Source organism: Microcaecilia unicolor, chromosome 3 (assembly GCF_901765095.1).
Source record: "Microcaecilia unicolor chromosome 3, aMicUni1.1, whole genome shotgun sequence".
Taxonomy (NCBI): Eukaryota; Metazoa; Chordata; class Amphibia; order Gymnophiona; family Siphonopidae; genus Microcaecilia; species Microcaecilia unicolor.
Genome location: NC_044033.1, coordinates 94,115,345 through 94,129,226, shown reverse-complemented (window position 1 = coordinate 94,129,226; position 13,882 = coordinate 94,115,345). Strand labels below are relative to the sequence as shown.

Below are 13,882 nucleotides of genomic sequence, written 5' to 3'. Positions count from 1 at the left end.
CCCCTCAAAAAATTATTGAAATGACTGTGGAGAAGGAAGCATGGGTTCAGTTAAAAACATACACAGCTGAAAATAGATTGTGTTATAGTGTTGAGTAGTGTTACCCGTGGTATGCTGCAAACTGAAAAATGGTAATGGGAAACATGAGGTGGGGAGGGAAGGGCTGATGTTTGCATTCTCTCTCACATCGAAAGGAAAGAGCCAGAGATTGAAACTGTGGTGCGTGGAGTGCTTCTTTCACACTGCTTTCATTCGCATTGAGCTGGGGGATGGGAGGGGGAAGGAATTTTATACTATTCCCTAGGCTGGCAGCATATTAAAACTGGCTGTGTACAGCTTTATTACTGCATGCTGATGAGGGCACATTAATATTCCTGTGCTGTGAGAGGATATTTACATGTGCCCATCTGAGCTCACACCTGAGGGGCTGCTCCAAGGTGCAGCTAAGTCTGCTGCCACCATACGTAGGCAAATGAGGAACACAAGTTTCCTGCTGAGACCAGGCCCTAAACCTTTCCACATACCTCCAAAACCTCTCTCAGGACCCGATACAAGACCCAAGTTACAACCCTCCCCCCCCCCCCCCCCCCAAACAAAACATTGCCAGCTTGGTTTTTAAAATGGACATTAAGTGCAGTTAGCTGTCTACACTGGGCAATTCTCCCACAAAAACTCAGCCCATATCGCTAATCTGAGAAGCAAACAAGCCTTCCATTCCTAAGCACAAATTGTGCATGGTCTCTCAGCCTTGTGAGAGTTCAAAGGACTTCCAATCGCTTTTGAAATAGAAACCAACCACTGTTAACAATAATGCTGTGTATGATAAGAGCCACCTTTGATTTAAAAAAAAAAAAAAGAGAGAAATGAACACAATGTGCCATTACTGTATGTGCTCCACGGCAGTAGGCATCTACATATGTATTCAAATGTACATTTTAGTCACAAACAGGGCATATCTGATCATAGCTGTAATTGGGATTTTCTTTCCCAAAATGCAGGGGAGCCCTCCTGTCTCAGAGGGTTCCTTCCAGTCAGGAGCGGCAGCAAACCATCTTGGGCACTGAGTCTATTTCCACAAAACCTCCCGTACGCACGTGTGTAGTTATTCTCATGGACTAAGAAATAGCTGAATGGAAAATTGTACAAAAGGCCGCGCATCAGATAATAAGAACAATTTTCCTCATTAAAAAAAAAAAAAAAGAATGATGATAATCCTTACAATAATACCGCTGCCTGTGTACTCTTCTTGCAAATAAAATCCAAGCAGACAGAAAATTCACAGCCCTGAGTGATTAGATCTCATGGTAGAAAAATGGCAGAGTGCCAGAGTATGTCCAGCTTGATGCTAAGTGCCTTTTATTACAAAAAGCTAGTACCCCCTCTACGTACAGCCCAAGCTAGACTTAAATAGTCTTTAGTGAGCAGGGACTGAATTTCCTGTAGTGGCTTGCGATGCTTTTTGTTTTACTGGAGTTAAAGGACTTTTTTTTTTTTTTTTTTTTTTTTAAGGGTGGGGGAGAACAAGAGCTCCATTCCCAGGATCATTTGAGGTCGAGAAAATTTGGAGATTAATAGGATGGCTCTTTTTTCTAATCTAAGGCACAGGCATCCCCCCCCCCCCCCCCCCCACCCAAAAAATTTTTTTGGCTGAGATGGAGATCTTCATTGGGTCTTCTCATTACTGAGAAATCTACATGGAGGCGCCCCGTGCAAGGACCAGTTCAGCTGGCTGGTGTACAGCCATTGTAGTTTGCAAAAAAAGCTGTCCGCCACCCTAGACTTCTCAGGAAACACCGCTAATGCTCACCACAGAAAAATCTCTTTTGTTTTGGTTTTTTTAACTGGTTATATTGGTGTTAAAAATTAAAACAAGACATAAGGAATAAACTTGCAATCCTAAAAAAATATATATGTATACATCTCTTATGCCACACCACTGGAACAGAGACTTGAGAGACCAAGACATCCAGCACTTCCATCTACAGATCTGAAGGGGCAAAACCCAACAGGAAGCAAAGAAAAAATCATAACGCATTTTATACTGTTTAAAAAAAAAAAAGGTAACCATGTAGATAAGAAGCAAGCCAAAAAAAAAAAAAAAAAGCCATTGTTCCTAGCTAACAAGTATTTCCCTCAGAACTATGATTTGGGATAGGCAGCGAAGCAAACAGAATTACATGCAGATGTACCTCTGAGGAGTCATCTGGACATCATTTGGATGCATTGATTTTAACTTTTTATTTTGCATACACCTCCTGACCCCAGAAAGGTATTGTGAACTTAGCTCTATGTAAGCCGCTGTGTTTTAATTACACATTCACAGGCCTACGACAATAACCATAACTGAAAAGACCACTTTCTCAGCTCAAGCAAGGAAGCACTCTTGACACTTCCAAGTACAATTTGTCTGACAAAAGAGGGGGAATTTTCCCCCCTGACAACTGTACTTTGACGAAACATTCAGGCAGACAGTTCACCAGCTATCAGATTTATTTATAAATTTACCTCTCATCTGCAAGACCCAGTGTGCCTTCAGAGCATGTAGGTAATAGGCCAAAAATCCCCTGCCACGTTCATTATTCCTCCCTAGCTGCTGTGTCCCTTTGTGTGCCACTGAAAAAGGACTGGGGGAGGGGGATGTTAAGGCCATGGCAAAAAGTAAATAAATAAAAAGTACCTACACATTCATGCTGAATTTTTTTTTTGGACATTTGAAAAGAAAAGCTAGCAGATGTCAGCGATTTTTTTTAGCCAGAGCTCCAAATAAAAACCACAGACAAATCAGCATATTATTTACGCTGATATATTGCAATAACACATCCATATTCGTTTCTGAACAGCTGCCACACTTCTAAGAGGGAACTGCAGACAGGAAAATATAAATTAGAAGGGCCTTGCTTAGTTTTTATAATTCCCCTATCTGCATGGTAGTATTACCATTTTTCCTACTGAAATGAAGGTTTCCTATTGATCAGAATTTGTGAAATGTACTTAAAAAAAAAAAAAAAAAAAAAAGACAGGTTGACCAGATGTTGTATGAAAAAGTGGCAAACAATAATGGCATCTCTTCATGTGCTGATGCATTTCCCTTGTGAAAGAGGATTCTTATGGGGCTTTCCTGCAATCCTGTCTGCAAAGCAGTAAAAAAAAAAAAAATTCCATTCAAGGTATTTCACAGAAAATAAATCACAAGGCACGATTCCATTACGTAAGAACAATGCCTGGACATAGGATACTGTCCATCCTTTCTGTACCATGGACACCCTTAGGCTGGTGTGTCTGTGGCATCCTGATGTCCTGACAAGCATGTCCACCACCCAAAGTAGTACCTATCCCTGCACGCCTAGGACAAAAAATATGACCATTCATACACAACAAGACCAGCTTATCACATGGCTGAATGGAAGACATATTACCAGTCACGAGTTAAGAAGATGAAATCACGAGCGACAAAAACAAAGTCAGGAGTCTGCCATAAAAAGCCATTAGCATAATGAGTGAAAAACACTGATCTATCTTCCAACAGCCCTTATCATAAGTCTGCTTGGAGGGAAAAAAAATGAATGGCAAGTACTGGCTCTTATGTGAAAGGGGGACTACAGAAATGGAACAAAGTGGCTTAATCTGTGTTAAATACTTCCTCCTTTCTACGTTCACAATGCAATGCTGTTTGTTACAGAACTAGACATCAAGCCCAGTAGTTTCACTGGATGCCACAAAAGGTTTATATTAAAAAATGTATGCTAGCATGTATGCAATTGCAAAACACCTGCACACCAACTGCTGGACTGCGGCATAAAAGTATCATTTGCAAATATTTAGGGCTATCTCCATTTTGCAGCATATGCCAAATTCACCCACTGACTAACGTCCTTAATGAGGTACCCTAACTATATAGCAGACTTCACCACCTTGCCATTAGCCCATCACTGACATATCATTTGCATGCTCCAGCGACAACAGTCGCTCATACAGGAATGCTCCTCAGCATTTTGGATAAGCGAACAGCAGCTGGATGCTGGCTGAGGTCTGACAAATTTCTTTCATGTTCTCCTCACCCTGAATAAGCTGTAGAAAACCAGACAGAATGGTCAAGTGAACCCTAGCCACGGCATTTTGGTGGGGAGTTCATAATACACACTGATGAAAGCTGCCCAGCTGGAACCACGCAAAATATGCCATTAATTTCCAATTCAAAATGATGACAGTTCAGCTGTGGTCTTGATGATCATTAAAAGGTTTACATCAAGCTAAAAGGATTAATATATATAAATATATATATATATAAGCATATATGTATGCCCAGGACTTGCTTTTCTCATTTTTGACTGGTTAAAAGGTGTATTTTCAAAGCACTTAGACTTACAAAGTTCCATAAGTTACTATGGAACTTTGTAAGCCTACGTGCTTTGAAAACGAGCCCCTTAGAGTACTGGCAATTTCAGCCCTATCCAAGGACTTAGGAATTATACAGGTAGCATTTGAGGTTTGAATGCGGTTCCAAATAAAGCTGCCTTATGCAAGTGGCAGGGTGTTATCCCTTCGATTTTAAGCAATTCCAACTGTTTTTCAATGTATTTGGTATGGCTGCTAAGGCCCCTATTATAATATGGTACTATTGATTTTTTTTTCACATATATAATGCAAAATCTCCAAGATATATCAAATCCTCAGGATAAAGGGGGGCTATCCAAGAATTAAAATATACATCAAATTCTCTGCCTTATTTCTTAGCTTCAGAAACCACATCTTTGGAGTACCCTTTGCTGTAATACTGCAGCTAGCATCCACTGAATACTTCAGGCAGCATCTGAATGCACAGTGCTAGAAGGAGCCCCATTTCTAAAGGCATCCTTTAAAACGACTGGACATCTTTGCCAAGACAAATTATTCTGGCACTTCATCCCAAAAAGGTTCACTCTGCTTCCTTTCCATCTGTCCAGGAGATGGTATGCCACTTTATACACAACTTTTTTTTGTAATACTTAAAAGGCGTTAATTTTCTTCCTGTGCTTGGAAACAAAAGCGTATAAATAAAAGAAAGGAGGCTGAGGCTATACAGCTGCCTTCAAGGATACACTTTAGGGAACCCTAAAAAACAGCAATTCAAATTAGTTCATGGTATTACCATGATATTCTTCCTGAAGGACAATGTGTAATAATTCACTGGTGTCTGCTATCAAAAGTGCCGGTACATCAGACCATTTGAGAATAGGACAAAGGTGGCTTAATCAATTCCACAGGGGGAACATTTTTGACTAGAACTGAACGGAGCAGCAGAAGGTTCCATAATTATGAAAAGCTGAAAGGTTTTACTACCTGCTTCTCCAACTGCCATCACTCTTTACTTCCTACTGACTCAAAACTTCGCTGCTGGCACCCCACTCCCCACCTCAATAATGGTAGAAACAAATAAACCCTACACAAATCTAGACCTACTATGACCCATCCTGACCACTTTCCATAGCCCACGTCTCAAACGCTACAGTCTTCATGGAATCCAGAGAAAACTATTAAAAAATTACCTTGCTACCTTGTGATCTAGAAAACTCAATTAACCACAGCAGTCGGATCCTAAACAAAAGAAAATTTCCACGTTCTCTGTTTAGTGCCACTGTGCCACCAACAGACAACCTATAGCGGCAAGAGGGATGGTTTTAATTCTTGCTTGACAGATACTGCATTATGTCTATTAAACAGAACTACCCGATGTATAAATAGGACATAATAATGCACAAGAATTAGTCCATGTTTGGCATTTTAGCATGGCTTCGGATTTCACAGGGCTGCCGTACCCTCTGCCAGATGCAGCTTTCATTAACCATGCCACTCAACTTCTCTTCAGCATGGAGAAAAGGGGTGCCATCTCAGACTGCTTTGCAAAAATATCTCCCATCCTGTGTTTTCACAAAAATTGAGCTTGCTGCATTTGAAGTTTTAATATTAATCAGCTCTCAAAAAGTACAAGCTGTCAGTTGGATAACCTGCTGAGCGTTTCATTGTCTTGAAAGAAAAAAAAAGTGTACATACAATGTTATTACTGTAAAGCTTTCAAATATAGCTTTGATTTTAATAGTTGGTTGTGGAAAAAAAATAACAGGGCACTGAAAGCCACAGTGCCCACTAGCCTAGTAAAGATGAAGTTTGTGGCCAGAAGCTGGATCAAGACAATCCTCAGTTTAACATCTGATAATTTACATTGGAGTAAAATGGACTCTTAACCAGCGGAGAGGTCAACTACAATTAAATTCTGTGAATGATCTCCAAATCACGAATTTTGAAAGTCTTAGACAAAAGATTTAAACTAACATGTCAATAAACAACCTTGAAATAGTCAGCAAAAGAAAAAAGGCAAGCCCCCCCCTCCCCCCCCCACTAAACTAAGCACCTGAAATTCCAAAGCCAAAACTGGAAATACTTGCCTGTATAGTTTTAGCACCAAGTTTCTTTTTTTTTTTTCTTTTGATTAATCTTTTACACTACTAGATCTACCCTCAACTTCCTTTCCTTAGGATATTTTTCCTCACAGCACCCTGGTAATTCCTTCTCATCTTAAAAAAAAAAAAAAAAGAATGATACACTATCCTACTGCAAAGGATTGGAAATCTGTCCTGGGCATTTCTACGGGTGAGACGCGGTTGTGTAAACCATGAAGAAAATCAAAACGTTATCTGTCAAAACCACATCAGAGAGCAGAAAGAGAGCAGAGAGAAGCATTCATCATTTAGCTGAGAAGGCAGGCTGCAAAGCGCGGCCTTTCCTGTCAAACCAACCTTTTGAAATTTCCAGCGTGCCCTTAAACTTTTCGAGTAAGCATGTCTGAGCGCTTCAGCAACTGCCCTCTCTACTCTGGACTGGCCAGTCGAAAATGGCATCTTAAAGTCAAGGTCAGTGGTGTCACTTTGCCATGGGGCTGTGTTTAATTACAGTCCATAGGCTGACAAGTCAGTATGGATCCAAGGCTAGCTAAGGCTCAGTTAACTCTTTCAGCTCTGATTTTAGGACCAAAAAACTGTGGCTTCACAGTGCACTGGGACATGAGAAACAAACAAATATGACGGACACCAGGGAAAGGTAAGTTGTAGAAAATATTATGAGCCTACTGCAGGACGGTATCACCTACAACTATAAAGAACCCTTTGGGCACGTGCAATAGCTTGAAATGTTTAAAACCCAGAGGATATAAGCCTGTTGATCCCACACCTCTTCATATATTTTTCTGTGTCCTTAATATGACAACATGAGGAACTGTTCACACCTAGCTTGTCATGAGCATTAAAACAAGATGACAAAATTTAACACTTCAAAACTGTGAAAAAAAAAAAAAGAAGTTCCAGCTTAGCTGAAAAAAAGGCACTTATCTGTGTTATTAAAAAGAGGAAATTTAAAAGCATGCATTTTTTTTTAATTCAGGCCTGCTTCAGTTTTACCTGCTGTATTCTCTTGTTTCAGACAAATTCCCCTCGATGACGTTGACAAACAGTCATCATCCTCCGGCGTGACCTGGATGCCAACCTCCACAGGATTGGAGGCTTTTCTCAGCTCACTCGGGGAGGGTGAAGGAGGCTTATCCACAGCCTTCTCCAAGCAGAGACTGCCATTGCATTGTTTCCGTTTGTGCTCGATAAAAAGAAGAATGTCCCCCAATGGGAAGTTCATCTGACATTGGCCACATGTGAGGAGGTCATGCTCGCCTTCTGGAGCTCCCAACGTGCCGTGGTCTGGTTCATCGTCTGTAAGGATGGCTTCAAGAGGTTCGGCTGTAGTTTAAACATACAAGAAAACAAATATAAGAGCTCTTAGGGAAAAAAATTTAAGGGAGGGAAGGGGTAGTAAAAAAAAAAAAAACTAGGTTCACGGATTTTTCCACATGCCCTGCACAAAAATCACACAAGAGAAAGACAGTAACACTACTGACACAAGAACATGAGGTGGAATTTTACTACAGTGTGTTTACAGTACAAAATGGGAAGATGAATGCATGTATGTTTGCAAGCAGTGCAGAGCTAACAGGACACACAAAGAAATGGAAGAATGAGCATCACAAGCCTCTCATCAAATTCGGCTCTAACAGTAAAAATTAACCCATCCAGTGCAGTTAAAAAAAAAAAAAATTCTCCCTGCAAAACTAATAGTTCAACAATATATTAAACATGACTACTAAATACTACGATAGAATATTTATCAGAATTCCCTGATATACAGTAGAAATCATAACAAATCCAACACATACCCCCCCCCCAAAAAAAAAAAACTATGCCGCTATTTTCAGCTGTGCCCCACGATTCAAGGGCAGGATTTGATCAATCATTGGTCATCATGTCTTACAGAATATTCTGTCTGCCCAAAGTGTCTAAGGAAAAAAAAAAAAAACCCAAATACCAAATTCATCCTCCTGAAGGACAGCATGCCTACAGTATTCTTAACATGCAGTCACAAGTATCTTCCTTTCCATAAACAAAAATCAGTACGATTCACCAAATGTCACATTTCAGAATGGCAGCAAAGTCCCTTTTTACGAAACTTGAAATATCTTACCTAATGTTGTCAAAGTTGACAAATTTTCTGAACCTGTTCCACGAGCCTTTGTTATGAGAATGCTTTTTTGCACATACAAATCACCAAAGAATGGTACTATAAAGGCAGTGACCCCTTGCACCGTTTTAAAATTTGTATTGAAATGTTAGTTGGGTAGACGATCTCCGTCATTTTAAACTTTTTAGGATTAAAATGTGACATTGATTTTTTCAATATAATTATGAAAAAGGTAAATGTGACATTAAAACCAAAGCACCTCAGATAAAGGAAGCATGGCAGAATATAACTCTTAAACAGTTAACCAGCCTGTCCCTCTTTAGAAAAAACTTGCCAGTTTCACATTTTAATGACTTTTAATGCCACAGAGAAATTTTTTTTTAGTGGGATTTCTTTTATTGTGACTGTAAAAGCAATGTTTACAAAGCACATAAACCTAATGAATGAGTTACATTTTGAATGCTTTCTAGACTGAACGTTAAGCAGAGGAAAATACAGCTCAAATGTAAGGAAGCTTCTGTACAACCAGGACACAGCTAGGTAAATTGAAATTTCTTGCATCTAGTACTACTCCTAACAGAAAGGTGAACCTCATGAAAATGAAAGCGATACAAAACATTATAATGCCCTTTTCTCCACCTCTGCTAACTGACCAGGGGGTTGCCCAGCACAGCGAAATAAGCAAGAGTGGGCCACCATGCCTCAAGATGTCATTTTCAATTGAAACATTTCTTTGTATTCCAACAAAGCAAACAAAACTATAGCACCAATGCCACAGCCACCTTTCTTCCCAACCAGAGGAAGTCATATACTTCCAAAAGTAAAAGCCAACACACAGGACGTGATCAGAAGGCAAAAACAGAATTTCAACGTTAACAGCTTTAAAAGGGTGAGCGTGTAAAAACATTTTTTTACTTTGAATGAAAGCTCAAATATGGTTTGACTGCCTCTTTGTTGCTCTGTTAATAAATAAAATTTCAAAATGTTTGCTGTGTGTTTGTTTCGCTTTGGCACCTTGCACGGGCATTAAATAGTTAAATAAAAATAAAAAGCTATAGTGAAACAGACTTAGCTAAAGCCTTCTGTATCTAGTGACTGGATTGATTTACAATCAAAACCAGGAAATGAAGTAGTAATTCAGAGGTTGCTGATTACACCTCCACATTTCACCTAATTAATTTTATAGGAGGCAAAGTTCTTGAAAATAACAAGATGATCAAATGTACAGATATAAAACCTGTAACCTCAACATTTTCCATGCTCTTAAAGTAAATTATTGCTAATTAACAAGAATTAAATCTTGATGTATAAATACATCCAATGCAGCACTCGAGAAGATCTTCTGAGTGCTGATGTATATGGAAATAGTTAAAATAAACAACCGGATTTATATCATTTGATTATGATCAATTATTATTTAAAGCAAGCTGTACTTGTAAGATCCTCCCCTCGGATCAAGTTGTTCCTCATCTCTTTTACATACACCTGCACTAAGAATTCCGTTTGGAGATAAATGTTAGGTTTTTGTATATATTTGAACACAACCCCCCCCCCCCCCCTCCCCTTCAGCACATGGGCATTTTGGACGTGAAACGCAACACCAGGGACGAGATGGCATAGAGACAAAAACTGAGGAACCTGGGCAGAGATGAAAAAGAAAAACTAAAAGCAAAGTATGTGAACATAGAAAAGGTTTCAGCATTAAGAGTAAAGTCTGAGAAGAGGTGTGGGCGCGTCTCCAAACAAAAACAAAAAAAAAAAGTGGGGAGGGTGACATCAGGCACAAACATATATATAATTGTGTGTGTGTTTAACGCGGGAAATAAAGTACACGGACGACGATGCACCGGTAGAGATTTAAAGAAAGGAAAGTAAGTAATCTCGGTTAAACTTGTTGTTACAGAATAAAGGCACCATGGAAGCTTGATCTGTTACAGAGCACTTTCCCTCTGCTCTGTCTAAACACGTGCATGAAATGCAAACATGTCAGGAGGAAACAAGGAACCCGGCTCTGTTTCAGGGAGCGCCTATTTTTTTCCCCAACAAATTAAAAACTCTAAATGGACCACAAAAAATTAAATAAAAATAAAACACGTAAAAACAGATCTATGCAAAGAAACCCAAAAGAACCAGTTTTGTAATCGCTTCACTTTAAACCGTGTACTCCCTTTTAAATGTAGTTCAGTTTGTTCTGTTTGGGGGGGGTGGAATATCAAAACAAAAGAGTTTCCAATTTTATACTGCACAGACAGAGGAAGAAACAAAGTTTGTTTTTTCTTTTAAAGCCCCCCCCCCCCCCCGTGATATTACTATATTATATTATCATACAAATTCTGACGAGCATTTTACTATCAGAGCATGGTGGAAGTTAAGGCGCAAATTTCGGAATCTCCCTGTGCCAGAGAATTTCCCCGACAAGACGAAAAGTCCAATTCCTATCTACATTCTTTAAAACACACACAAGAACCTCTAAAATTGTTTCTAGAGTGCAAGGATTCGGTTCTCGCGCACAATAATAAAAATGTCACAGTCGTGAACAAAGAGAGGAGCAAATAATTTCATATGCTCTTTTCCCGCCCCCCCCCCCCCCAACATTAAAAAAAGAAAAAAAATCAAACACCTTTTGAAAGGAAATGCAAGGACAGAGCTAGTGTTAAGACTGATCAGGTTCAAGTTCGCCTTAGGTTTTTGATCTTGCTCTGCCTCCTAGCGACTGAGAGCTGAAACCAGACGTTTTATCTAAATCCTCCCGGCAGAGCAGCTCCCAGACCTCGGTCACGGGGGGGAGGGGGGCGGAATATAAATTAATCCCAGGCACAGAAAGAGCACAAAAAAAAAAAAAACACTGAACAGCCTTAAATAAAAATTGCATACACACAAAACACGCACGGAAATGCAACGTGATAAAGAGCATGAAACATATTAAATAGGCTTGGAGGCCAACATTTCAGAAATTCTTTTTTTTTTGTGCGGGGGGGGGGGGGGAGTCCAGGACGATCTTTAGGAAAAGAGACAACATGCGAGACAGCCAAAAAAGAGCAGCAGCAGAGACTGACTGGAAACAAACGATCTTTGCAGTCCAACAAGATTGTACACATCAACCCCTAAAACCTATCCCTGCCCCCCCCTACCCTTTTTCTTAACCGCACCGTCCCACCACCAAGCTTTAAAAAAAAAAAAAAACGAAGAAAGATCGAAGCAGAAACAAAAACGTGCAAACAGGATATATAAAGAACGAAACTCACATTTATTTCACTAAATCCTTTCCGCCATACGAGTTTTGCCACTTACCTACTAGTCTGACCGGTGGTTAAAGCAGGTACTAGTGAAAAGGTGTGTGGGGGTTGTGCACTTCTGTAGAACAACATAGGCTATAAGAAAGGATCGGTGAAATACGAAGACCTGCTGCAACTTTCTCAACAGAACCGCCGAGCTCGTTTCAAAGCGAAAGAGGCTGCACAGAAAGAGAGGGGAGGGGGGGAAGAAGCCCCCTTTCCCAGCAAAATTCAATGCAAACGTGCCAGCTTGGAGCCTGGGTGCTATCTAGCACGACCCGGCTGGGCTCAGCTTGTCTCATCCCCCCGGGCGAGGGAGCCTTTGGGCTTTTTTCTGCAGAGCTGCTGTTTTGCTGCCTGGTGTGTGTTGTTGGCAGGCGGTTCCGCACACGCGGTGCTTGTAAACATTCAGACACGAGATTTTTCCCAATCAAAATCCACTTCCACTTCTTGAAAATCTTCCAAAAACTAGTAAGAGCGAGAGAGGAGGGAATTCCTCTGCAGGCTGCGAAGAGCCCGAAAACTTTGTGCAAGCAGTTCTTTCGAGGGCTTCCTAAGGGGAAGAAAGGAAGCAGCAGAGGCGGCTGGTCTCAGCTCCCTGGCCAGGCAGCCGAGTTCCCCACCCCCCACCCCTGGCCAGACCTGGGGATTGATTTCCCCTGCCCTTTTGCTGGCAGAAAAGAGCTGCCATCGGCCGAAAAGCACCCCAGAACAGGGTCACAAACAAAACAGGGGGGGTGCGGCAGAAATGTTCAATGACACACAGACACACAAGAGCAGGAAGTATGAGAGAAATGTGCCCTAGACCCAGCGACCTCTCTCATCCTCCGGTCACCGCTTCCCACTTCTTACAAACTACCTTCATTCTTTCTTTTTTCTTTATCCTTTTCTTACCTGCTCCCCTCTGATACGGATTCGTTTAGCTATTTGATCGCACATTTAAGCTGATGGGGGTTTTTTTCCCCTCGCCCCCTTCCTTTGCTTCCCCTCAGTCCACTTAACCACGATCTGCAATGACCTCTTCGCACCTTCCCCAGAAATATCTTATCTCTTTTTAGTGAGCACACTTATTTCCGATCTATTGTGTGCAAACCCCCAAACAGAAGAAAACACAGAGGGATAAGAGATCATTGCCTTTTCAGCAAAGGGTGAGAAGACCACTGAAACAGAAGAATAGGGAAAGTAAAGGCAATGGAAGGAGGTGGGGGGAAAAAAGTGAAGTTTAACAATAAGCGCTGGCGCCCGGTTCTTTGCACTTTTGCACGAGAGTAAATTAAATGCGAGTCTTCTTTTCTTTTTTCTTTCAAAGGAGCTTGAAAGAGAGAGTGAGCGGGGTTACTTACGCGAAAATTCCCGTTTGCTTAAGTGCTGGGGTTTGCCTTGCTTGCGGCGAGACATAGTGGTGGCTGGTGGCGGCGGCGGCGGCTCGCGAGCTCGGTTCACATCGGGAGAGCCGGGCGAGGCGAGAAGGAGACTCCACCGAAAATATCTTCATCAAATGCCTTTGACATCCAAAATAAATTAGAAATAATACAAAGATGGCGCAGGGAAGATGAATTGTGGGATAGCCGTCATGGCTTTTTTTTTTTTTGGGTGGTGGGTAAAAAAAAAAAAAAGGAGAGTGAGAGAAGGAGAGAGAGGAGAAAGAAAGAGAGAGGCAAGAGGGAGAAGGAGAGCGAGAGATGAAAAAAATGGCAAAAGCCCCCCTGAGCTGCAAGTTCAAGTGCGGACGTGACGTCCCCGCGAACTTGAACGTCAGGCACTGGCTGGACAGAGGCATAGAAAGCAGGGGGCAGGGCAGGCGCGAGGGCGAGGGAGAGAGCGCACGCCGGGGGGAGGAGGAGGGGCGCGAGCCGCCACACCAATGGCCACTCATCTGGGGGCTGGACGCCGGAGGCAGCCCCGGCCAAGCCAATGGCCACCGCTGTGCAGCCGGGGGAGGGGAGGAGAGGGGGAAGGAGGAGGAGGAGAGGCGCGCGTTCGGCGGGGGGCGGCAGACACCAGGCGCGAGCTCCTGCTAATGAAAGAAGAAGGAGGAGGAGAAATAAAATAATAAAGAAGGAAAGGGAGAG

General features: G+C 41.6%; 1 protein-coding gene across 3 annotated transcripts in view; it reads right to left on the bottom strand.

Annotated features, from left to right (window-relative positions):
* BCL11A (BAF chromatin remodeling complex subunit BCL11A) overlaps positions 1 to 13,561 on the bottom strand; it is a 184,655-nt gene extending 171,094 nt beyond the window's left edge. For all 3 annotated transcript variants that reach the window (XM_030196200.1, XM_030196201.1, XM_030196199.1), the window contains exons 1-2: positions 13,154 to 13,561; positions 7,431 to 7,760 (exon numbers count right to left, since the gene is read on the bottom strand). In XM_030196200.1, coding sequence (XP_030052060.1) covers positions 7,431 to 7,760; positions 13,154 to 13,208 — 385 coding nt within the window. In that variant the 5' untranslated portion in view covers positions 13,209 to 13,561. The remainder of the gene's footprint in view (positions 1 to 7,430; positions 7,761 to 13,153) is intronic.
* Between the last annotated feature and the right edge of the window lie 321 nt (positions 13,562 to 13,882).